This window comes from Panthera onca, chromosome B1 (assembly GCF_046562875.1).
Source record: "Panthera onca isolate mPanOnc1 chromosome B1, mPanOnc1 haplotype 2, whole genome shotgun sequence".
NCBI lineage: Eukaryota > Metazoa > Chordata > Mammalia > Carnivora > Felidae > Panthera > Panthera onca.
The window spans coordinates 42073125-42097506 of record NC_138342.1 but is presented as its reverse complement, the minus strand read 5'-3'; the positions used below and the strand labels follow the sequence as shown (position 1 = coordinate 42097506).

Below are 24382 nucleotides of genomic sequence, written 5' to 3'. Positions count from 1 at the left end.
TAAGCATTTGCTGTAACAGTTATAGGGAAGGACAAAATAGGCCTTTTCTTAGTCCTCTTTCGTAGCATTTCGCCTTTCCCTTTGCTAGGAAAAGGGCCACATAGAAGGGGAGTCGTTCTCAAGCTGACCGCACCATTAGCTGCTGTGTCTGGGAAGAGTTTGTTGCTGACTCCCATTTGTCGGAGGAGTTTGTGTTCATAGACTGCGTTGAGTGGAAACCGAAGCCCCCGGTTTTGCTTGTGAAGCAAGTCTTCTGCTCTCATTTCTTACTACAAACGGTCCTGTTCGGGGGGGGGGAGGTTTCACCTCCTCCCTGAATGCCACAGTGTTTGATGTGCTGCTTTTCCTCAGCTGCAGCATCAGGAGGCTATTAGGCCGATGTCTCAGGGCGAAGAGCGTCTGCGCCCTTTCAGTCAAAATACTGTATGACTCTCACATGACTTGCTTTGGCAGAAGTCTCAAAGTGCTGTGCTGGGCTGCACTGGAGAAAACTTTCCACAGATGTGTACTGTCTCCTGTGCCTCTGGCACACGGAGCAAGAGCATTGAGAACCAGCAGTGCCCAAGGAGGCTTGATTCATCTGGTGCCTGGTGAAATAAGGCTCTCTGAACAGTCCGTAGGACCAGTCTCTTTGTCAACAATCCCCAGCCCCGGCGGCCCGAGTTCTTTCCAAGTGCTAAGCTCTCTTCTTCCTCCTGATTCTATCTACCAAACTCCAGACCTGCTAGCGTCCTTTTTGAAAGAATCAACACAAGATGGGACCATGCTGGGGACCAGGAAACTTGGCTCTGTCCTGTAGTCTACTTCTAACTGCCTGGGTGAACTCAAGCAGATTAGTTAATAGCTTTGGGCTTAGGTTTTTTTCGTATTGAAGTTAAAGGGACTACACTCAAAATTTTACAAAGTAATCTGCTTTTGGGTTTGAAGGAAGGAAGGATGGATGGATGGATGGATGGATGAACAGATAGGCAAATGAACCACTTTTCAATCTTCAGAGCAACCCATTTCCTTTTAAGAAGATGAAAGGAGAAAAAAAAATCAGTCATAGTGTAGCAAAATATAAAAATAAATAAGCCATGGAACAGACAAAGCCATCAGCACTTTTGAACAGATGTTTTTCTGTACAGTCATGGATTGAAACAAAATGAACAGTCTCTCTACAAGTCTAGTTTTCCTGAGAAGTTGGCTGTTTAGAATCAAGTCTGCATAAAAGGGAGAGGCATCTTCAGTAACAGGACTGAGAGGGTCCGTGGCTGCACCAACACCAATCAACAAAGCCAAGGGCAGCAGTGCTGATTGATGGGGATGTGGTTGTGGCAACAGCTTAGGTTTTCTTGGATTCTGATTATCTCGGACCATCTTTAAGGTGCACCAAATTCAAGAAGATGTTGGAGTTGGACCGGTTTCTCAAAATGGTCTCTGACTTACGTATAATGTCTGCGACTGCTGCTGTACTCAATACGTTCGTTCAAGAACTCCAATCAGGTCAATAAAAGAGTCTTCTGGACCTTCTCATACATTAAATCTACCATAAAAGAGTAACCAGAGACATAGACACAAATATTTTATTTTTCATATTTTGATTAAATACAATATTTTTAAGAGTCCAGTTTGTTCTGGAAGACATACTGGCCATTTAAAGAGAGGGTTTCTGGTATAAGACCAATTTTTTTGAAACTTCCAACTTTTTCATGTATAATACCAATCAGAGATCTCATTAGGCTCTACTAACTCTACCAAACCTTCAGGCTATCTCCATGAGCCTGTCATAAAGGGCCATGTTGTGATGTACGTGGCCCTAGTCACTTTTACCTTTATGGACCCGTTCCTCTATAAAAATAAAAAAATATTAAAATTTGTATTGTATGGGGATGCCTGGGTGGCTCAGTCGGTTAAGCATCCTCCTCTTGGTTTCAGATCAGGTCATGATCTCCCGGTTTGTGAGATTGAGCCCCATGTCGGGCTGCACGCTGACAGCATGGAGCCTGCTTGGGATTCTCTCTTTCCCTGTCTCTCTGCCCCTCCCCTGTTCACACTCTCTCTCTCAAGATAAATAAATAAACTAAAAAAAAAATTTTAATTGTATTGTACAATTGAATTGGTATAGAGACAATATTATATATCAAAACATCTTTGACCTAAAAGTTCATTTTTTTTCCTTCTGATTTTAAACTAATACATTTTCATGGGTCCCTGCAAGTCTGGTGGGCTCTAGGCATTGTGTCTTCTGTGCCTAATGGATTAGCTGGCCATGTGGTCAAGGCCCCCACTTGGCACCAGTCTGCCTAGGACAGGGACATAGCTGGCCCTCAGGGAGCAGTAGGCGATTTTCTTCTCTGGAGTAGTCCTTGTGACCATTCAGGAAGCAGTCCTTGCAGTTCCCTGGGAGCTACTCAGTTTGGTCCCAAGGTAACAGCTCAGAAGTAAGGGAACTAGACTCATGGGGGGAGGGGGGGCGGGCAGAAGTCCCCTGGCTTGAAAACTTCACATCCTATAGGAGCCAGTTTCTCTGGAACAATTCCATAGGCAGCCTCCAGCGTTCCTCCAAGGGACATGCCCAGTTATACAAGAATCATCGTACTCAGACAAGCCCAAAGCTCTGGCTTTCTATCCAACATTTAGAGCTTTCTCCAGTCTAATGCAATTCACTAAGCAGGGGTCAATTTTATCATAAGCCATCTTGCCTGGCTACAGTTTGACATTCTTCTCTTATCAGGTTTCCAGGGAAACAGAGCTAGAAAGTCAACCAAAGGTCAAATTCTTATGCAGAAGAAGGGAAAAGGGTTTAATAATCCTTTGCCTATAACATGCAACTTGCCAGTTAAGGAAATAATTATATTAATGTTTCAATACAGACTTTACAGGGTGTCTGTGGCAGAGACAATGCTCTGTGTTCCCCAAACTCCATTTCCTTTTCCTCCTGGGCACAGTTAGGCCACATTTTCCAGATTCCCTTCTGGGTAAATGTAGGTTTGTGACTAATTCTGGCCAATAAACGGTGGGTAGAAGTGATACAGAACACTTTCAGCCTAGGCCCCTAAAATCTCCCCAGAGGTCCTCCACGGTCCCTCTCTTCCTTCATCTGTTGATGAGATGCATAGGCTTCCGTGTGGGATTCCAGTGCCCTAGAGAATGTTGGAGCTACTCAACAGAAGGGACCTGGCGAGTACCTATATGGTACTCTTGGGGGGTGGGGCATAGACCCTCCACTACCAACACGCACCAGATGTGATATAAGCAAGAAATAAATGACCCGCAAGAAAAGGAAAGAACGAATTTGCCTGTGTTCTTAACCCCTCTCCTCCCTACCTGCCAAAGGTGAACTGACAGAGATTGTTTGACTGGGAAAGTTAAATTACTATGCCCTCCTCTCTTAATGTGGAGGCAAGCCACACAACGGATCTCCCCTCCAGCCCTCTCTAGCATGGGAGGAAAACTTTGAGCCGAGCACTAGGGGAACACATCTGTTTCGCCTATCACCACCTTCTACGTGGTCCTTTGCTGAGAAGTGGGTGGCTTCTGGCTAAATAGAAAATTCCATGACAGTCAGAGGTTTCTCATCGAAGAAGCCATTGCTGAAGCAGTGCATTCCGATCAGATTTCAAAGACATGATTTGAGACACAAAGCAATCCAACCTAAGTGGCTGAGAGGAAGGAGCCAAAAGCTTTCATCATTAAAACCCTAATTGGAAAAACTAAGAAATGGGTTTGCTAAGAAGTCAGGAGGCCAGTACTGTGTTATGCCTGAGAAAGTCTTTCCCAAATTTTCCTCTTTAAATGGACAAAGTTAGGGGCGCCTGAGTGGCTCAGTTGGTTGGGCATCCAACTTCGGCTCAGGTCACGATCCCACGGTTTGTGGGTTCGAGCCTCCCATCAGGCCCTGTGCTGACAGCTCAGAGCCTGGAGCTGCTTCAGAGTCTGTGTCTCCCTCTCTCTCTGCCCCTCCCCCACTCACTCTAGCGTGTGCATGTGCGTGCTGTCTCTCTCAAAAATGAATAAACATTTTTAAAAAATTTTTAATGGACAGTGTTATTTTGTTGTTCTGTGCTTAGTAGTTTTAGTAGAGAATTAGAGGTCTTCTTCTATATATTTAAGCAGGAAAACCTTATCAAGGTCTCTTTTTTTTTTTTTTAATTTTTTTTTTAATGTTTATTTTTGAGACTGAGAGAGACAGAGCATGAACGGGGGAGGGTCAGAGAGAGGGAAACACAGAATCTGAAACAGGCTCCAGGCTCTGAGCTGTCAGCACAGAGCCCGACGCGGGGCTCGAACTCACGGACCGCGAGATCATGACCTGAGCCGAAGTCGGCCGCTTAACCGACTGAGCCACCCAGGTGCCCCAACGTCTCTTTAATAAAACATGGGTTAGTGTGCTTTTTGTTACAAGGGAAAATAGAAAATAAAAGAAAAAAGTTCAAACTGGCTTAAACGAGAAGGTAATTTATTGGATCCTGTGACTTAAAAGTCGAGAGAAGGGACAGCATCCAGTAGTGAGGAACCATCAAGGGGGTGATGCTGGTGGGCACAGCGAATCAACGGGGAAGAGCGCGCGCTTGCTCTTCCTGCCTCCAGCATCCCTCTAGTGCCCCCTGTTGGCGGAGTCCAGCAGGTCTAGATGGCAAAGCACACATGTAGTCTATGGAGTCACAGGCCAGCGTCACAGAATTAAGTACAGAAGACAGGGTTTGGAGCGGAGACACAATAGCTTAATCACTGTCACATCTCTATAGCAAATGATTTTTCAAAACTGCTGTCAAATGAAAAGATAATCCGAGAGAATGCAGTCAAGAGATCTAAGAAATGACTATCATGGAGATACATCAAACAGTTCATTAATAAAAGCACCTATGCTATTTTGCTAGATCGTGTGCATGTTTGCTGTTATTTTCTGTATTGAAGTTGTAATTTCTTTTCTCACTCTAGATAAATGTTACCTACGTACTTTAGGAAAAATAATAAAATAAAAAGCGTTTACAATCTTCCCCGGTAACATACAATGATCACAAAATCCCAAGAATGAAGCTATTAAGGGAATAGCCCTTCCAAACCTCTGCTCACCCCCAAGGGGAACCCCAGCTCAATGGGTATCTTCTCCCGGGTTCTTCATTCCCCAGAGCTTAGCTGAAAGTGGAAAAGGGGAGAAGATGAGGTCCCCGGGCCCTCCAGGCTTCCTTGTCTCTGCTGTTTGCACAGACTGCACTGGAGAGAACTATCCCATCATGCCTGGCCCACTGCTTCTTGCACAGAGGAGGTACTGAGTCAGCATTTTAGCTGGATTACAGACTTTTTCCTGTCTGGGCTCCTCCCACCATCACTGCTCTTTCCCCCTGCAGGAAGTGCATCCTTTGGAGAGCAACAACCTTTTTGTATTTTTTTGTAGGTTGGGGGGCATACTCTCTCCTCTCTTAATCATGACAGCCTAAATGTTATTTGTCTGGGTTTCTGTTCAAGTTATTCTATATAACTGTATATAGGCTCATAAAATAAATAAATGTAAGCTCGGAGAGAAGGCATGGCCTGTTTCTTTATATTCCCTTTGCACTTCGTATCAGTTAGAATTTCATTCCATTTCAAGAAACAGAGATCTGAAAAATAATGGCTTAAACATAGGACATTTTGCATTGTCATGTAGAGTAGGTCGATTTAGTCTGTTCATGTTATGGCCCTGCCAGCCGTCACCAGCTAAGGTTTCTTCCAGCTCTCTGCTCCAGCATCTCGAAGGAATGGATGGCCCTGTATGCCACTGTGGCTGTCGGAGCTCCAGACATCACTTCCATGTTCCAAGCAGCAGAACAGAGGAAGGGAAAGAGCATACCCCTCCCTTTTAAAAAAGGAGACCTTTGCAAGTCCGAGTACCCTTCTGCTTATATCTCGTTTTCCAGAACTTAGTTGCATGGCTGTACCCAGCTGTAAGGAAGGCTAGAGAATGCAGTCTTTTAGCCAGTGGAAGATATGCCGAGCTACAAATGAGATGATATTACTAAGGAAGAAGTTGATGAATATTTGATGATATTGCTGGAAAAGGTAACAGAATATTGGTAAAGGACTTCTCCTTGGGGAGCAGTTTAAAGAGATTAAAGTTTAAGTTGAAGATTAAAGTAAAATTTAAACGTCCAGAAAGGCTGAGATGACAAAAGGGCTCTCAAGACAGTTTACTCAGAGAGGAAGATTTGCAACATTCAGAGGCCGTTCCCCGCCCTTGGTTTTTTTAACATTGAAAATATCGATTGGATTATCTTATGATTCCAGAAGTCTATCTGTGAACTTTAGAAAATTTAGAAAAAGAAAAAAATAATGCCCATTACTCCCGGAACCTAGAGACAACCCTAATTAACATTTCGGTGTGCTCTACGTGAGTCTCCTCCAGGCATAAATAACGTTAATTTTTAACAAGTAAAAGAAAAATTCACTCTTGTTATTTGTAGCGGTGGGGTTGTTTTCTTTTGTTTTGTTTTGAGAGAGAGAGCATGAGTGAGCAAGGGGGCAGAGAAAGAGGGAGAGACAGAGAATCTGAGGGGCAGAGAGAGAGGGAGAGAGAGAGTGTAGAGCCCAAAGTAGGGCTCAAGCTCATCAACCTTGAGATCATGACCTGAGCCGAAGCGGGATGCTTTAACCGACTGCACCACCCAGGTGCCCCTGTCGTAGTGTTTTAACTGTGTTTTTTGAAAAAGAGATATCTTGAAGTGTTCCCCAACCCCCCACACTGCCTTCGTTCCTTGTCCTGCCCTCCACTCCATGATCACTGCTCATGGCAGTCTCAGTAAATCACATCGCAATTTATCTTTCGCATATTTCCGCAGCTGCAAGCTTCCAAATCCCCTGTGACACGTTTTATACAAATGCCGGCCCAGCACACACTCTGTTCCTCACCTTGCTTTTCCCACCCACACTTTATTCTGCCCTGTGCTTTTTGCCAGATCAACACGAGGGCGTCCCTCTCTGCTTTTGTGGCATTTCTTGCAGTGGAGTTACCCCATTTATTAAACAGCTCCTACCAATGGGCACGTGAGTTGTTTCCAATCTTCTCTACGACAGACAATACACAGCCCGTTATGGGTCTCATTTGCGTGTGGTAACATATTTATAGGATAAATTCCTAGAGGTGGGCTTGCCAGCTCAAACGCACTTGTCATTGTGATGGGAACTGCCAATCGCTCTCCACACTGACTGCAACAACTTGCGCTCCCACCAGCAGCACGTGAGAGGGTCTGGTTCCCCGCACCCTCATCAAAAGTGCGTGTTTTCAAACCTTTCCCTTTTTTGCCTGGGTGATAAATTTTTAAAACAGATCTTAAACAGCTTTATCACGGGGAAAGTAGACTCCTTGTTTTTGCTTTTGTGTTTTTAAATTTCTGTCTTTTAAATTCCTGCTCAGTGCTTTACCTTTCATGAACATTGACCTGTGAGATCTCTGGGTTAGATCAGTAGTCAGACGGACTAATAAATATGAAGGCTGCTCCCCTCAGCTGAGTAGTTGCTATTTCTCCCTGTGTTTTAGCCCTGATAAATGCGCCTGTTATGTCCCAGCTAAATAATTGTTTATTTTTTTACCATTTGATTTTTAAGTAATGTCTACACACAGCATGGGGCTTGAACCTACAACCCATGATCAAGAGCCACGTGCTCCACTGACTGAGCCAGCCGGGCGCCCCTAAATAATTGTTTATTATTTTGATGGTTTATACCCTGCTTTAGTTCAAAGCATTTTTTTAAGTTTCTTTATTTGTTTTGAGAGAGAGACAGTATGAGTGGGGGAGGGGCAGAGAGAGAGAGAGAGAGAGAGAGGGAGGGCGAGAGAGAATCCCAAGTAGGCTCTGCACTGTCAGCACAGAGTCGAATGCGGGGCTCGAACTCAGGAAACCCTGAGATCATGACCCGAGCCGAAACGGAGAGGTGGGCGCTCAGCCGACTGAGCCACCCAGGCACCCCTATTCCTAAAACATTTTAGGTAAGAAAATTGGAATAAAGGGAAAATAAGAGTAAAAACAAACAAACCCCCCTCTCCCCCCCCCCAAAAAAAAAAAAAAGAAAAAGAAAAGGCTGTAAGAAAAGCAAGATGAAGCCAGAAATGAAGTCAGCTCACCAAGTAGCCTCAACACTTGCCAGAGTCTGGTCACAGATTCGGCCAATGCAAAGAGACAAGGAGTTCGAAACATGTAGGCAGGGCTCTGTCAGAGCCTGGCTTTTCTGAGGCTGTGGTAGTCATCAGACTGTGTGGGGAGGAGACATTCCTGCTTTCGGCTTTCACACTCCAGACTCCGGTGCCCTGTGGGACTAGAGCAGCCGAGACGGCAGCAGGAGGGAGGAAGGTGGTCAGCCGATGGGAAGAACAGAGGCAGAGAAAGAGCACGGTAGGAAGGAGATCAAGGCCGGAGGGGAAACATGCTCAGAAAGCACACCAGTCAGGGGCGCCTGGGTGGCTCAGTGGGTTAGGTGTCCGACTTCTGCTCAGGTCATGATCTCACGGCTCATGAGTTCAAGCCCCGAGTCGGGCTCTGTGCTGACAGCTCAGAGCCCGGACCCTGCTTCAGATTCTGTGTCTCCCTCTGTCTCTCTTCCCCTCCCCCGCTCATGCGCTCACACACTCTCTCTCTCTCCCTCTCAAAAGTAAATAAACGTATAAAAGAAAAAAAAAAAAGAAAGTGCACTGGTCAGAGGCCTCCAAACGTTATCTAAACGTGCACAGTCAGAGTGCTATTTTATCAAACTGTAGGAGCCGTGGCAAATCAACATCAGCTTCATTCTACCGAAATTCTTATGGTGCCATGTAGCCTGCTTTGTCTAAGCCCTGACCTTGGTCAGATTCCTGTTTTGCACCTTGGCTTCATTTTCTGGCCAAGTCCTACTTGGAGATGAGCTCCACAGAGTAAGAAGGGATTGCTTGAGGCTGCATTCATGATGAGACATCGTGAGAAAACATTCCAGTTCCTCGCCCAGGGAGGCATAGGTCTGAGGATGTCGAGGAAAACCGGAGACCCTCGTCGTGTCTGTATCAAATGACGATACTTTGCTTTCCTGTGTTTTTCGTACGTAACATTGTCACTTTAAACCCTGATGAAAAAACTAGTTGTACGAGGCTTACAGCTCTGGTAAGAGATACTTGCTTGTGGGAAGGGCTAAGACCAAAAAAAAAAAAAAACAGTGCCAGAGTATCAGGGTGAACGTTACCGAAAAACAAAACAAAACAAAACAAAACAGTGTTGTTCTAATTGTCTTTTCATACACACAAAATCACCGCCCTTGCCTGATGTCAAAATAAACTTGTTGTGTTTCATCTGGTGCAGATAAAGCTATCTTTGCTCCGGACAAACCAAACAAACCCTTTCACTGACAGCACAATATTTTGTCTTTCCAGGCATCCTATAAGCCATTGCTGAGGCAGGTTGTGGAGGAAATATTTAATCCTGAGAAGCCAGATCCGGTGGATATCGAACACATGTCTTCAGGCCTCACGGATCTCCTTAAAACTGGATTTAGCATGTTTATGAAGGTAAAGTAACCGTGAAGAGGTAATCCTGACTGTAATGCTCTCTTTGATGGGCACGAAAATGCAGGCACCTTGCTCACCCTGGTGAGGACCGTATAAGATAACAGCCAGTGTTTTGGCTCTTCTGAAATCAGGTACAATCTTTATTTAACTTTGGTTATAAACAGCCTGACCTGCCAGCCTCGTCCAGCTTCTTTTGACCTAAACGCTGTGGTCTTTTCCAGTATGAATAGAAGCCCTCCAGGATGAAAACTAATGAAAAATTTTCTCCTCCTGGCCCACAGTTTCACTTAATCCATATACTAGTCACAGGTCTTACCGATGGTCTATTGCTCTTAATTCCAGAACTTAGGTAGGATAATGAATAACTCTGCTTGGTCATATGACTAGCATCACCCCAAAATCCATTTGAAAATGACTTTTGTCTTAGCCCAGCAGACTCCCAGGTGGCAAGTGCTAGACTTTCTCTGGCTAATATCAAGGGCAGATCAAAAATGACTGAACTGCCTTTGCCATGGGGATAAAAGGATGGAAAGTACACAAATGAGACCTATTTTTAACTTACTATAAAGTTTCTAAATTTAAAAGGATCTAAACAAGATTACAGGCTGGCCTCCCAGTCTACACCAGGATTTCAGTTGTAATAACTCTTGGAAATAACAGAATGTTTTGCCTACTTCAAAGCGTCTTTGAAATCATGAATTAATCTACATAGAAGATCTGGCCTTTTCAGAGTTCAATAAATGCATATGCCAGGAAAACTGGTCTACTCTAAAAGCCAGAGGACAGAAGCCAGACAATCAGACTCTAGACAAAGCAGTAAACAGGCTGGAGGGGCCGCCCGGGTCTCCTTCCTGCTGCCCCCAGTTATCAGCTGTGTCTGCTGCACCCATGGCTGGTGGATTTTCCCTTCTTTCTTTTCTTTTTTTTTTTAAATAACGTATTACAGATCAGCTTCTGGAACATGTTCGGGGGCTCCCGTGTTGAATGTAAGTCCAAGGTTGTCCAGTAACCCTTCACGATGGCCAGTTTGTGGAGAAACTTCCAGGCTAGGCATGGTCTCCGAAACCTCCTCCAGTCGAGCACCCTCTTCCTTCATTCACAAGCTTGGACTTGGCCCTGAGGAGAGGCTGAAATAACACGTGTGGACTTTCAGGCCCTGGTGAGTGAGGTCTGAGGATGGCCCGACGGGCTGCAGCATTCATGTTTGTGGTTGGCCAAGGGCATAGTGAAGGCTCCAACCTGTCTGCACCCTGCTCACCATACGTGTTTCCAGTTTGCCCAGTGGCATGATACAGGCCAGAGGAGGCCTTCCAACTCGCTCTTGTCCAGTGATGTTCCATAGAAACAACTGTTTCTTAGCAAAAGGATCCTGTGGCCAAATATGTTTGCGGAACACGGAGTGAGACAACAAATTAAATTGCTTCGGAAGGCACAGTGCCTTTAATATGCTAATGGACTTTGCAACTGTCAGGCCAACAGAGCCTCCCTTGTGAGAGACCAGCCACTTGCGTTTTCCATTACTGTTTCATAAACTGTGACACATCACGTTTTTAAATTACCCTTTTAAACTCTGCAGAGTGTTTTCTGCAGCTCTTCCTGGAATCAGAAGCTTCACTGTCCTAAGGATTTGGCCTGGGAAGGTGTTTGGAGCCGTCCTGGCCTGCTCTGTTTCTCTCCATTCATATCCCTGGAGTTAGGGCCCGTGAAGAAATGCTCTGGCCCCTTGAGACGGATCTCAAAAGGAGGTTTCCAAGTAATGGATTTCAGAAAAAGGGGGAATTCGTGTTTTCCCGGCAGCTGTCAGAATCCATTCCACGCCACCAGCTGCCAGGCCTCTGCTGTCAGTTGCCAGGGGATGTCATCTGTCTGCAGGGGGCAGGAAGAGTCTCAGTGGGCTGGCCACAAAGCCCTCCTCACCCTGGCACCCCAAGGGAGGGTCCTTTCGTTCTGTTTCTACACGGGCTTCAATGGCTTCCAACCCCACCTGTTCTGGTCATCTCTTGCTGCGTAAGAAGCCATCCCAAAACATTGACTTAACATGCTGTTGGTCATTGACTGTGTGCATGAATCTGCACTCTGTGCACAGCTCGACAGAGAAGGAGTCACCTTTAAGATGGCCTAGTCACGTGGTCAGCAAGTTGATGCGGACCGTCAGCCGGTAGCTCAGCCTGGCCGGTGAGCCGAGGCACGCAGTTCCTCTCCATGGCCCGAACTTCCTCACAGCATGGCGGCTGCATTCCAAGGGCAAGCATCCCGAAAGAGAGCCAGATAGGAGCCTCAGACGTCTTACGACATCCCCTCCACAATGCTCTGTTTGTCGAGGCAGTCACACATACCCACCTGTGTTCAGGGAGAAGGGACTTACTCTCTTCCTCTTGAAAATATGTTGTGGCCCCTTTTGGAAAGCACAGTCTGCTCTCAGCCTACATCTACACTTGGCTGTCCAGCCTGACAGGGTAGTGTTGGGCCAAGTGTAACAAGTTTTTCCTCCAGTCCAGAGGACAGAAAATTCACTCATGCTCCTGACCTGGTTTCAGAAGAAGTGCTTCCAGAAAGGCTTGGACAATGGAAGACCTGCCTGTTTGCCATCATTTGTTTGAACAATAGAATCTCAAATCCGACCAAACAAACAAAAACGAAACCAAACCTTCCTGAGTGCTTAGACGCTGCACAACTTTCCTCTCCTACTTCCCTCTCTCTCCACTGTGTCAGGCCCTGGAAGGGAAGGCCCACAAGCTGGGGAGAAGAGGGAGTATGCCCACAAGATTATTCTTCAGGCAGTCCTGAGAAAGTGTTTCAAGTCAGCCGAAGGCACTCCTCAACTGGAGGGTAGACTTGTACTTAGCCACATAAAGCTCTGGGCTTCAAAGGGCAATGCCTGCGGGGGGAGGGGGACCCTCAAACTGGGGAGAAACGGCTTTGTCAGAACCTGGCATTCGTCAAGCAGCCAAGCATTTTTCTAAGACGCTTGTGCACGGAGCACCTTGATCTCCTTACGGGAAAGCTTGATAGTGATCTAATACATAAATCGAAACATACCTTACCCCTCTCGCTTCAACGTTAATTTAATTTAAAACTAGCATGTCTAATAGGCAGCACTCTTAAAATGCATTTCTGGAATTTGCGGTCTGGAGTTCAGCCTCCTGAAAATAACATATCTTGTATCTACTCCATGTGTTTGGCCCCCAACTTGTTTTGACTAAAGGACACGATTTGTCAAGATGTTTTCTCTGTTGGGATTGGCATGAGGAGGGTGGGTTTTAACTAATGAAATTGCATGAGGCCCTTTTACCTCCTGTCATGTGTTTTTTAAGAAGGCTTTTGTTGTTGTTGTTCCGTTTCCTATGTGGCCATGCTTAATTGGAAAAAAATGAGAAGATTTGTGAAAAAGACTCGAAGAAGACCCAGAGCTTGCCTCTGGGCCTTTCTCTGAATTGATAGGAGAGCTCCGTTGCCTTGGGTCCACAGGAAAAGTGGCTCAACAAGCCCAGAAACGCTGGTAGTGGAGAAGGGATCAGAACTGAAATTCTTCCAGTTGAAGTGAAGATGTTTGACAGAATCATTTACTGGGGATCATTTATTGTGAAGACCAAGGAGTGTCTCAGGGAACTCAAGGCAGCAATGTGGTGGGCCTCAGGAAGGGTTGGGACTGACATCAGGGAAGCCCCTGGAAACCAGACAGTTCTTTGAGACTCGCCCTGGCCGGCAGAAGACGCAGAAGAACAGTGGCAGGCATTCCGTAGGTGCTCGGGATTCGTCGAATGAATGGCCGGGGAGCTGTGCCACAGCTTTGGGCTCAGCTTTGACTGAGCCTCATCTACCTCGGGTCAAGTCTTGATTCCCAGGGCAGGGTCTCGAATTGGCCCAGCCTCGGTCAGCGGCCCGTTCCTGAACCAGTCTGAGGGGCAGGATCACACCCCTCAGTCACGGCATGGCTGCCGGAAGCCCACCCCACAACCATAAGGACAAAAGAGGCCATTCACGTGTGTGTTGGACGGACACCTGCGGAGGCACCCACAGCAGGGGTGGAGGATGCCGTGGGGGCTGAAGGGCAAAAACGATGAGCCTCAGGTGAGACCGGATGTCAGACCCTTGGACTATAAGAGCTAGGCATGCCTGTGGATCATCTAGTCCAGCTCTTCATTGTTTGCACAGGAAAATGAGACGGAGAGATGAACTGTTGGCCAAGGTGCATTCTACTCGATGGCATTTCTGACAAGAAGAAACCCCGTTGGCATCTGTTGATTAAATCAGCACACAGCCTGGAAGTTCTGTCTGCGACACTATTTATAACCATTGTTTATGTTTTCTCCTTCTTAACTATGCTTCATACTATGAAGTAAGGCTTGATTTTTTTCGTCTAACACTAGCTAAATACGATCCGTAAGGTCTAGTGAGATGGATTCTCTCACGGTAGGAATCATTAAGCAAAAACAAAAACTTGGCTCGGGCAGTCTACGATCTTTGTCTGCCTATGAGCAATTATCGAGGGCCTCTCTTGTGTGCTCGCCGCTGTTGTGGGCAAGGGAGTCATGGAGACAAACGAGATGCCCCACCGGCCCTGGCAGAGCTCACCTTGTGAGGCCTGTAGTTTGTTAGGGAGATGGACAAGAAAACTGAGGAGTGCGGGGAGGAGGGAGAAGCAGTGTGCCAGATGGGATGGGAGGGCACAGAGAAGGAGGAGCCAGGCAGGGAGTCAGAGAAGGCTTCCCAGAGGAGTTGAATGCCGTCAGAGCAACAGAAGTTAGGAACAGAGCCATCAGTGCCATTGAAGGAATCGTGGATGTCTCCCAAGGGCTGGAGCTGAGGGTGGGTGGGGGGAGTGGAAGACCTTGAAAAGCAGAGAGATAAGCAAAAGCCAGATCAGGAAAGACTAGAGGTCTGAAATTTGACCAAAACGCTGAGGTGCCATCGAATGGTTCGCCGGAACGTATAACCAATTTGTATTTTACAAGGGTGGCCCTGGCGATGGCAAGTGAGGGGGGAAATGTGGCCAGACCCGCATCGGGCAGCAGAGGGAAGGTGAGAAGATGGGGAGATCCGGGGGGCTCAAGCCAGGCTGGGGGCCTGAGGGCAGGGACACAGTGCTGGTGGGTTCCACAGGACAGGGTGTTGCTTAGATGTGGAAGCAAATGAGAAGACACCGTCTAGGGTCGTTCACCTGGGGTGGGGAGACTGGATGAATGGTGTTAACATTCCTGAGAAGCAGGAAGGAAGAGCAAGATAAGTTGCATTTGAGGGTTTAGCTTTGCAGCTCAGCAGAGCCTGGGCTCTGGGGTAGCAATCTGGGGTCGCTGGTGCAGGTGACCCATGAACCATGGGCAGTGCCCGGGGCACCCAGGGGGGTGTTTGGGAGAAGAGCAGGGACCAGAGGCCCAAGCAGTCAGGGACATGATGTGTAATGGAGCAGGCCAAGCAAGCAGAGCCCTCTAAGGAGAGAAACCTAGGGGGCTTAGAAACAGGACGGAGTGGGGGAAGTTTCGGGAAAGAGGAAACCACCCACCACAGCAAATGTGACAGGGGGGTGAAGCCACACCACAGAGTGGCTCTGGGAGCGTAGAGACCTTCTGCAGTGTGATCCAACGAGTAAGTTCCACCTGGAACCTGGTCCTTGGCTGATGCCTCTGAAGAATGAGAAGTGCGGCCTTAAGAGATGAAAGCTAGTAAAAATTCTTTCAGTCTGAAGAATCGCTTTGTAAATGGGAGTGTGTGGAGCGGTCTGACTCCACGGTGAGGCAGACGTGGATTTCAGCCTCAGCCCTCCAGCTTGGGACGAGTTACTCAGCCCCTTCAAGCCTCACTGTCTCTGTAAACCGGAGCCTCTATCTATTTCACAGGTTCTCGGTGTTACATCGAGTCACGCTGGCCCCACCCCCTGCTCTATTTCCTCCCGGAGCCCTTACCACCTTCCTTCCTTGCCAGTTTCCTTACCTCCTTTGTCATTCTCCCCGGCCGACGTATAAACTGAACACCAGCAGGGATTCTTCTCTGGTCCGTCCACTGCTGAATCCCAGAACTCCCGGAGGGCTCCAGGGACACCGGAAGCAGAGGAAACCCTGCTCGGGGAAACCAATCAGGACATCAAGGAGCTCCTTCGGGGCCCAGAGCTGCGCAGAAGGTTTTGGCAGCCTGCGCTTCGGAGGCTCCGACGGATGGACGGTGGACAGAGACTGTCTTCTCCGTCCAGAACCCATGCCTGAAAATCACAGCCAGCAAAGGCTTGGAAAGTGAAGACAGCGGGGAGACTGACTCGCCTTACTAATCTGTACATTTGCGAGGGCAAAAATAATGCTTAGAGCTTTTAGCTTCAATGCGCCTTACGCCACGAACTCGCATGCATGCGGGATGCAGCCGTGGAGGGCCGGTTATAAGGAATGTGTTATTCTGATGGAAAAGACTTTGAGAGACCCCGCCTCCCAATAGCCTGCCCACTCGACATGTTCTAGAAGGAAAGTCTGGTATCAAAACATAAATCTAAACAGAAACCACAAGAGCAAACGGCAATGCGTATGCATCGGACCCTTTTATTTGTACCAAAACCAACATTCCCTCAACTCCTTGGCCCCAGGGTATTGTTCTTTGTTGTTACTGTTCTTTGTTTCCTTTTCATCTTTCAATATATCCTTCCAAGACTCTTGCCAGTGTACTTCAGAGTCCAGACTCTCTTATGGAAAGCATATGTTTGGGGGAACATACTGTACCACTTGAAGTTCTGGAGCCAGTTGTATTTCTGTTCCAGGATCAAGTGAAAAACCGTTATTTACAGGGCGAAAAGGAACCTCAGGTTAGCTATTCAGCCGCAAGACCCACACGTGAAGCAAAGAAAGACTTTCTAAAAGATCTCTAAGAACTAAGAAGGGCATCTCCAGCTAACCCATGCGTCTCATTCATTCATCTATCCACTTATTTTATTCGTGCAACCTCTGTGGAAAGTTTACCACGAGCAAGGTCTATGCTCAAAGCCACAAATACCAAAATCCCAAGATTAATATGATCGGTCCTCCCCCTCCAGCAGCTCACTGGCCAGGAGAGGAGACAGGCAGGTATATCAAGGCAGCAGTCCAGCTGGACAAGGCCAAGGCAGAGGTGTGTGTCAGATTCGGGTCACGGGACAGGAGTCAAGAGACAATTAGAACTTCCCAGAGGAAGGGATGCTTTTTAAAGAGACTAAGAGGGAAGGAGGTAAAGAAGAGAAGGAGAGGGTACTTTACACAGAGGAAACTACACGTGCTACATAAAACAGTATGATGCAGTGATAGTCAAGATATTTAGTAACCGTAGTTCCATGGCACAGAGGCCAAAACCCACTGGTATGGTCCCAACCAGTGCCTGTGGCCCACGATCTTTCCTACTAACATGGAGAATCTCCAGGGTTTGTAGAAAAAAAAAAGAAAAAAAAAAAAGTACGATGTTGAGTGCTAGAAGTCAGGGTGGTAGTTACCCTTGGTGAGGCCATGACAGCAGGGCGGGGGGTGCTAAAGTGGGGCTCAGGATGCTGGCTTTCCGTCTCTTGATGGCTTTGTTTACCTTATGAAAATAACTCAGACCAAACACTGTGATAAATGCAATTTTCAGTGCCAGTGTTCCATAAACGGACATATATTTACCAAAATGTTCAAAAAACCCCTCAAATACCATGCAGTCAGGCACAGCTCAAATTCTTGTGAATGACTCCAGGAAACAGTATACACCTGAAGATGGAAATAGAGACGCGAAGCAAAGCCACATTGAAAGAGCCATGTATGCTGAGTTAAGGAGTTCAAACTCCGTCCTCAGAGACTCGCAGAGAAAGCAAGCACAGGAGAGGGCTGAGGGGCGTTTTCAGAGCTATCGCGTGTAAACTTAAAACTCTCCACCTGCCCAATGCGGCTGTGAATTGCGTTTGCCTCCAAAAGATATTTTGAGGGGCGCCTGGGTGGCTCAGTCGGTTAAGTGTCCGACTTCAGCTCAGGTCATGATCTCACGGTCCGTGGGTTCGAGCCCCGCATCGGGCTCTGTGCTGACAGCTCAGAGCCTGGAGACTGTTTCAGATTCTGTGTCTCCTTCTCTCTGTGACCCTCCCCCGTTCATGCTCTGTCTCTCTCTGTCTCAAAAATAAATAAAAAACGTTTAAAAAAAATTTATAAAAAAAAAAACAAAAGATATTTTGAGGGTTGAATAAGGTACTGCACAAAAATATTTAGTGGAGTGCTCACTACATTCCGCAATAAATGTGTACATTTTAGAAAGCTTCCTCAGGCAGGAACGAGGAGAATGAATGGGGGGGAGGGGGTGGCCACACCGGCACAGGGAGATGAACCAGAAGGCTGTGGCAGTGACCTAGTAAAGACAGAGTGAGGACCCGACCACAATAGGGACAGTGGAACTCAAGGGGATCAAGGAGAGATCCACAAATTTGGAGGGGGAGGGGGGCGGGTACAAATTAACAGGCTTGATCTGGGAAATGAAAGGGAGTCAAGTCCAAGGTGACCATCAGGTGTCAGGCTGAGGGGACTGTGAAGATGGTAATACTGTTAGAAAGTCAGCATGGGCAGGGGCACCTGGGTGGTTCAGTTGGTTAAGTGCCCAACTTTGGCTCAGGTCATGATCTCACGGTCCGTGGGTTCAAGCCCTGCATTAGGCTCCGTGCTGACAGAGTGACAGAGAGTGTCTCCCCCACTCGCACTCTGTCTCTCTCAAAAATGAATAAACGTTAAAAAAAATTTTTTTAAAGAAGTCGACATGGGCAATAGACTAGGGGGAAGATCATGCATCAAATGTGAAACCTGTTGGGAGACACCCAGGTGGGCATGTCCACAGGAACTCAGTAGAGGTGTTTGTGCTAAGGACATACATTTGGGAAGTATATAGAAGATTGTGGAAGGCAAAGAGTGGTGAGGTCCTCATCTCAGGGATGCTGCATTGGAGTGAGAAGAGCAAAGGGCCAAGATGGAACCCTGAGGAACATGGACATTGAGAGGGGCAGACCAAGAAAAGAGACTCATGAAGAAATTTGAGGAGAAAATGATCAGAAAGGTTGAAGAGCAGCCAACAGAGAGTGCTATTGGAGTAGCCAAGCAGGGTGTCATCGATTGTGACAGATGCCACAGAAATGACCTCTTAGATGAAAACAAAGTAGTGTTCCTTGACTCCTACATGTGCTGGCCGTGATGGCCTCAGTGAGAGCAAATCCAGGAGAATAGGGTGACTAAAGCAGGATTGTCTTGGGTCTATGTTACGGGGCTTGGAAGAAAGCAGTCAACAAATGCATTCCAGGGGAAGGAGAGCTACAGGGCAAGAAGCTGGGGGGGGGGGGGGGGCGGGAAATGAGAGACCATCTTTTCTGGAGATCAGAGCTCCCAGTATTCACCACCACCCATTTCGGCAGAAAAGGTTAGATTTCTCTCTCTCTCCCCCTCCCTTTCCCTCTCCCTGTTCTTTTCCCTCTCCTTCTCTCCCCCTCTCTCTCTCCCTTCCTTCTTTCCATTCTGAGTTTCCTCTCCAGAAGCCAAAGAGTAACTTATATAACTGGAAACGCTGAATGTATTACCTTTTTAAATGTTTTTAAAATAAGATGTTGAGAAGTGGGTATATTCAGGCAAGGGAGCCAGAGGAACCCAGCCGAGAAAGGAGCTGAAGCAGGGGCAGGAGAACGGGCCTCCTCTGGGGCTGCTGGCCACCCTGCTGCTCCTGGGGACCGTCTGCACGGCCAGAAGAGGGGTTGGGAATTCGTGTGAATGAGTGTATACGCCCCCCGCCTCCGTCGACCCTCCTTCGTGGAGTCAAAGCCTGTTTCTCCCGCCTCTGGCTGAGGTGGCCGTGAGGGCAGTTGGCAACATGCTTCCTGCAATGACGCCACTCGGATGCAGGCCCCTGCAATGATGCCAGGAGCAGGCCCCCAGCCTGCTCCACCCAGCGGATGACCATTTGCCTCTAGAACCTGGGTCACACCACTTCTCCTGCCCACTCCTCCCCAGACCTGCGCTGGCTTCCAGGTAGGGCTCAAAACATAGTGTCTTCGGAAACTTCCAGGTGGGCCCTTCCATTAGTCACTAAGCCTATGTGTTGGTCATCTTGCATTTCCCGGGAGGTTCTGCAAGTCATTCTAATTTTAGTGTATAAGACTTGGCCTTATGGGTGAAATCATAAGGCATCCAGAGAATTCTCCATGACATCTGGGGGGCCATTCCACACACCGTAGGTTCTCAGCTAAGGTTGGCTTGCGGAAGTAAAGGGTGCGACGCCTGCACTGGAGTATAAGCTCCCAGGCCAGGTGCTGGGCCCATGCCTCTTTTTACCCTCTCCACCACCAGCCCCCCGGGGCTCTGACCATCCATCCATCCCACAGGTATTTACTAAGCACCTCCCATGTGCCAGACTAGGTCAGCTGAGAATTCAGCAGTGAACCAGATCCCCAGTTCCAGAAGAGGACACGGCCAATAGGGAAACAAACAAACCAACCGATCCGATAACCACAGGCTGTGGCCAGCTCTTCGGAGGAAATAAACAGAGCTCTGTGACGACTGGGAGGCATGTTTATGCTGACACCTGAGAGCTGCCAAGGAAGGAGTGAATAAGTTGCCCTTCAGCCTTCTCTTCCTATTTAATAGCCCCACTACCTTAACCTTTCTTTCAACAATGTATTCAAAGGGGTATAACCCGGTGACGCGGTCTGCGTTCTTCTGGTCGGTGTGTTCACCGCGCGCTAACATACCTGATCCCTAATGAATCGCCCTCTCTCTCGGAGGCTTGTTTTCGTCCCCTGCCCGAGGGGGCGGCAGCCCTGGGGTCTCCGCGGAGGGACAAGGGGCAAGGCCCCCAGCTGCTCAGCGCTCTGCCACTGATGCCCGTGGGGGTTTGTTTTGCAGGTGAGCCGGCCCCATCCCAGCGACCACCCTCTCCTGATCCTCTTTGTGGTGGGCGGGGTCACAGTCTCAGAAGCCAAAATGATCAAAGACCTCGTGCCATCCTTGAAGCCAGGAACCCAGGTAATGAGACCTCTGTGAACGAGGGCCCTGAGGCAGAAACGAGAGGGTGGGTGGGGGCCCTTCCTTCCTTCCTTCGGCTCCCTGGCGCCTCTCCCTGTCTCCGTCCAGCCTTTCGTGTCCCACCCACCCCTCCCTGTCACGTTCCCCCTCCCTCTACTCCGGGGCCAGCTGTCCTCCGGATGGGGGTGGAGGGAGAAGAGCTGTCACCTATGGTCCCCTCTTCCACCTCTGGGCTTCAAGGGCTAAGGCGCTATTGTCCCCGTCCTGATTCCTGAGGGGCGTATATTCTCGTGTGTCCTGAGGGGTATATAAACCTTTAACTACTCAAGAGTTTTCACTGCTTTGCAGGCTCCAGATAATGAGGGCTGCTCCCAGGGACCATCTCCCCACCGTGGCAGTTAGAGGCACCTTGTCGAGGCTGTGACAAATGTGGTCTCTTTCTCCTCTGTCGCCTCCTGCCAGGTGCCTCTCGTTCCCCCTTGTAAGTGGCCCCGTGGTTAAGAACACCAGCCTCTTGATCTTCTAGGTCTGTCTTTGAGTCCTACCTCTGTCCTTCACTAGCCAGCTGATCTGGGAGGGCAAAGCCTTCAGTTTTCTCGCTGATGGAACAGGGCCAGGGTGGCTGTGAATCTTAGATCAGGTAAGCGGAGAGGGTGTCATTTCTAGCACAGTGCCTGACCCTTTGCTCTCAGTAAAGGGTGGCTACTGTTGTGAGCAGCAGCCCCCTGCCCTGCAGGAGGGGTGTTAGCCGCTGGCCTGAGGCCGGGCGCCCAAGGGGAGAGGCTTCGGGAGAAGGCAAGCCCCCTGCCTGCGGATCTGCCCAGGGAGGCGGAACCTGCAACTCAGTAAGACTCCAAGTCCTTGCCTTACTGTGGGCTCCCCAACACAGGCCATGTGACAGGGACGTGAGAGCAGCTTACATGATCCCAAGAAGCAGAAGTGAGGGAATCTGAAAAGAGACCGTAGAGAGAGAAAAGCCAGAGAAGCGCGAACTGCTGGGCTGGTTCACGCCAGGGGCAGCTGAGGCTTGTCCTCTGGGAACCCGAGGAGCCCCTGGACGGCATACGTCATCTTCCCGTTGCCTCTGCCCCCTCGCCCCCCTTTGAGACTCGCCCCCCGGGGGGTCATCTTCGGCTTTGTGCCACCTCTGCAGGCCACTGAGCGGCAGTGTCGAGGATCCGTTTCGTGAGCAATTGTCTTTTCGAGCAAGACGTTTTTAAAATCCAAAAGCACACTTCTCACTGCCCCTAACGAGGTGAACCAGATGCTTAGCTCTCCGGAACGGTGCTGCGCTGTGACACCCCGACAGACATGTTAATCCCCGCTCTGAAAGGATGAAGTGCAGACGTTTCCAAAGCTGTGTGACCTGCGTTTGACAACCCGGACCTGGAATCTGCAGTGGCTTGGCTATAATCTGACCGTGTGCTCAGACCCCCGCAAAGGGAGCTTCTCAAAGAATTTGGAGCTTAAGGAGCAGCCTCGTTTGCTCTGTTGCCCTTGTGCCACAAGTTCCCCCGAAGAGCTAAGGGGCCCCCAGGAAGACCCCAAAGGCAGCAGGGAAGACCAGCGGAAGAGGCAGGGGCACCAGAGTGCCGTGCATCTCCGAGCTTCTGCAAGGAGGTGGATCACCTAGATGTTTGTGGAGCGACGCGCCTCAGAGGCAGATCTCCCTTTCTCGCCCTCAAAAGACACAGCTGCCCTAGTTCTGCAGCCAACTCTGCCCGGATCTGGGACATGAGCAGCTAGCTTTCTGCTTTTAGAAGTACAGCGGACGTTAGGCCTCGCTGCTCTAGCCGTACACGAGATGGCACGTGGACTGGTGCCATTGTCGGCTCAGACTCCCTCGTCTGCTGGAGAAACAGGTGAACTGATTGAAAGGAACAGGTTCTACCGAATCTACGTCCCCAACAAACCCTCAGCCAAGAAACTAACTTGGCTTGACTGTCGACGTAAGCAGCGATAATATACCAAACGTTTTTTTTTTTTTTAACGTTTATTTATTTTTGAGACAGAGAGAGGCAGAGCATGAACGGGGGAGGGTCAGAGAGAGAGGGAGACACAGAATCCGAAACAGGCTCCGGGCTCTGAGCCATCAGCACAGAGCCCGACGTGGGGCTCGAACTCACGGACCGCGAGATCATGACCTGAGCTGAAGTCAGATGCTTAACTGACTGAGCCACCCAGGCGCCCCACCTATCTAACACTTATATTCTGTCTTTCCTATCCAGCCTACACTTGAACATCTCCAGAGATGAGGGTTTGCCCCCTCCCCCTGCAGCCTGCCTGAGTCTCGGCGGCCCTTACTGTCTCCCCTAGATGCATCCAAATCTGCCTTCTAGAGCCTCACTCACTAGCGCTGGTTCTAGCTCCTGGGCCCCGCAGAATTTACAGGCAAATCAGGTTCGTCCCTTTTCCACGTGTTCTCCCCTGGCTCTGCTCTTCTCCAAACCGAGGCTTTTCGGTCCCACGATACTCATCTGGGAGTGCCCTGGCGGTGGTGGTGGCTCTCCTCAATCCCACTCCGTCTCTCCCTCTCGCACTCGGTTAGAACGGAGAGCCATACCTCAGTGTGGACTGGCCAGTGCAGAGGCAGTTGGGGCCGCCTCCTCCCTGTCCCCACCACAGCCTACAAGGCCCAGCCCACAGTCTGCGGGATGGATTCTTTTGGCTCGGTTTTCACGGTTCTAGATATACCGACATCAACTGAGCCTATAGCCTTTTCTCTCCACGTTCCTCAGTCCTGCCAGCAAGACTTAAGCATCCTGGGAGACTCCTGCTAGCCCTTACCCTTGCCTGCCGTTTTGGCTCTGGAAGGACCACGGGGGCCGGCAGTGGTGGGGGGAACCGGCAAGTCATGAGGGCAGGAGAAGGGCCTTTGGCCCACTGGCCACACAGGCCTCTACCGCCCCACAAGAGTGGACTGCCTCCCTTCGGGTCTTTTCCTGCCACTCTTCGGCCTGCTTGCTCCCCTCCAGCGTCAGGACTTTGGGCTTTTCTTACTATTTATTCCCAGCACCGCAAACAGAGTCAGGATTGCTGAGTGTCATGATTATTCATTCAATGTTGAATATTGAACGCTAGAAACTTCACGTACAGTATTGTAGTATGAGACAAAAGTAGCTCTTCTGGAGAATTCACCAACCTGTCAATTCATTCTGAGATTATGGACAACTAAAACCAGTCTGACTCTGGTAACAGCTGCTGTTAATCCATACGTTCTCTATATCTACATGGGTGCTCTTGGGACTCAAGTACAGGACTCTGAAATCACATCTACTAAGTGGGATTAGTTGATTATTCTGTGAACATTTGTTGAATGGCTGCTGTTGTGCCAAGCACTGTTCTTGTGCTAAAAATAGAGCAGGGAGCAAGCCAGACTTGTGCCTGCTCTCATGGAACTTACGTTCTAATAACGAATGACTGATGTTAAACATGAAAACTCCAGCCACAGATAAGTGTACTGAGAAGACGTGCTGTGGTGGGAATAAGTAGGGGTGAGGGGTGGTTCCTTCATCTGGCACAGCTCCTTATGGAGGAGAAGGCCTGTGGGCTGAGGTTTGAAAGGCATTCAGCGACCAGCTCTTCAAAGGAAACAGAACCCATTCAAGGCACATCTAGAAATGAATTCTCTTCCACAAACAGTGACAAGGGGAGCGTGAAACAAGGAATCCAGAAACCACACCTGCCACCTGCTAGTCTTACGGGACTGTTGTCATACTCTAAAACTCCACTCCCTGCCCGTGGTTGTTGGACAACGTGCCGAGGAGAAAATTGGGCCGCTGCAGAGGCCCTCTGTTCCGACTACGAAAAAAAGAAGGATCCAAGAGTCAACTCCCCCCACCTCACGCCCACCCCGAGCAGCCACCGCCGGGAGGTGGGAAGCTTGGTAGGCTTCCCCTCGCTCTGGAGTGCGCGCGCCTGGCAC

At 48.9% G+C, this 24382-nt stretch overlaps 1 protein-coding gene across 2 annotated transcripts in view; it reads left to right on the top strand.

The window, feature by feature from the left end:
• SCFD2 (sec1 family domain containing 2) overlaps positions 1-24382 on the top strand; it is a 399921-nt gene that overhangs the window by 368636 nt on the left and 6903 nt on the right. The window contains exons 7-8 of one of the 2 annotated variants that reach the window (XM_060655042.3): positions 9356-9490; positions 20338-20457. In XM_060655042.3, the coding sequence (XP_060511025.2) occupies positions 9356-9490; positions 20338-20457 (255 nt within the window). The remainder of the gene's footprint in view (positions 1-9355; positions 9491-20337; positions 20458-24382) is intronic. The other variant, XM_060655043.3, reaches the window with a different exon arrangement.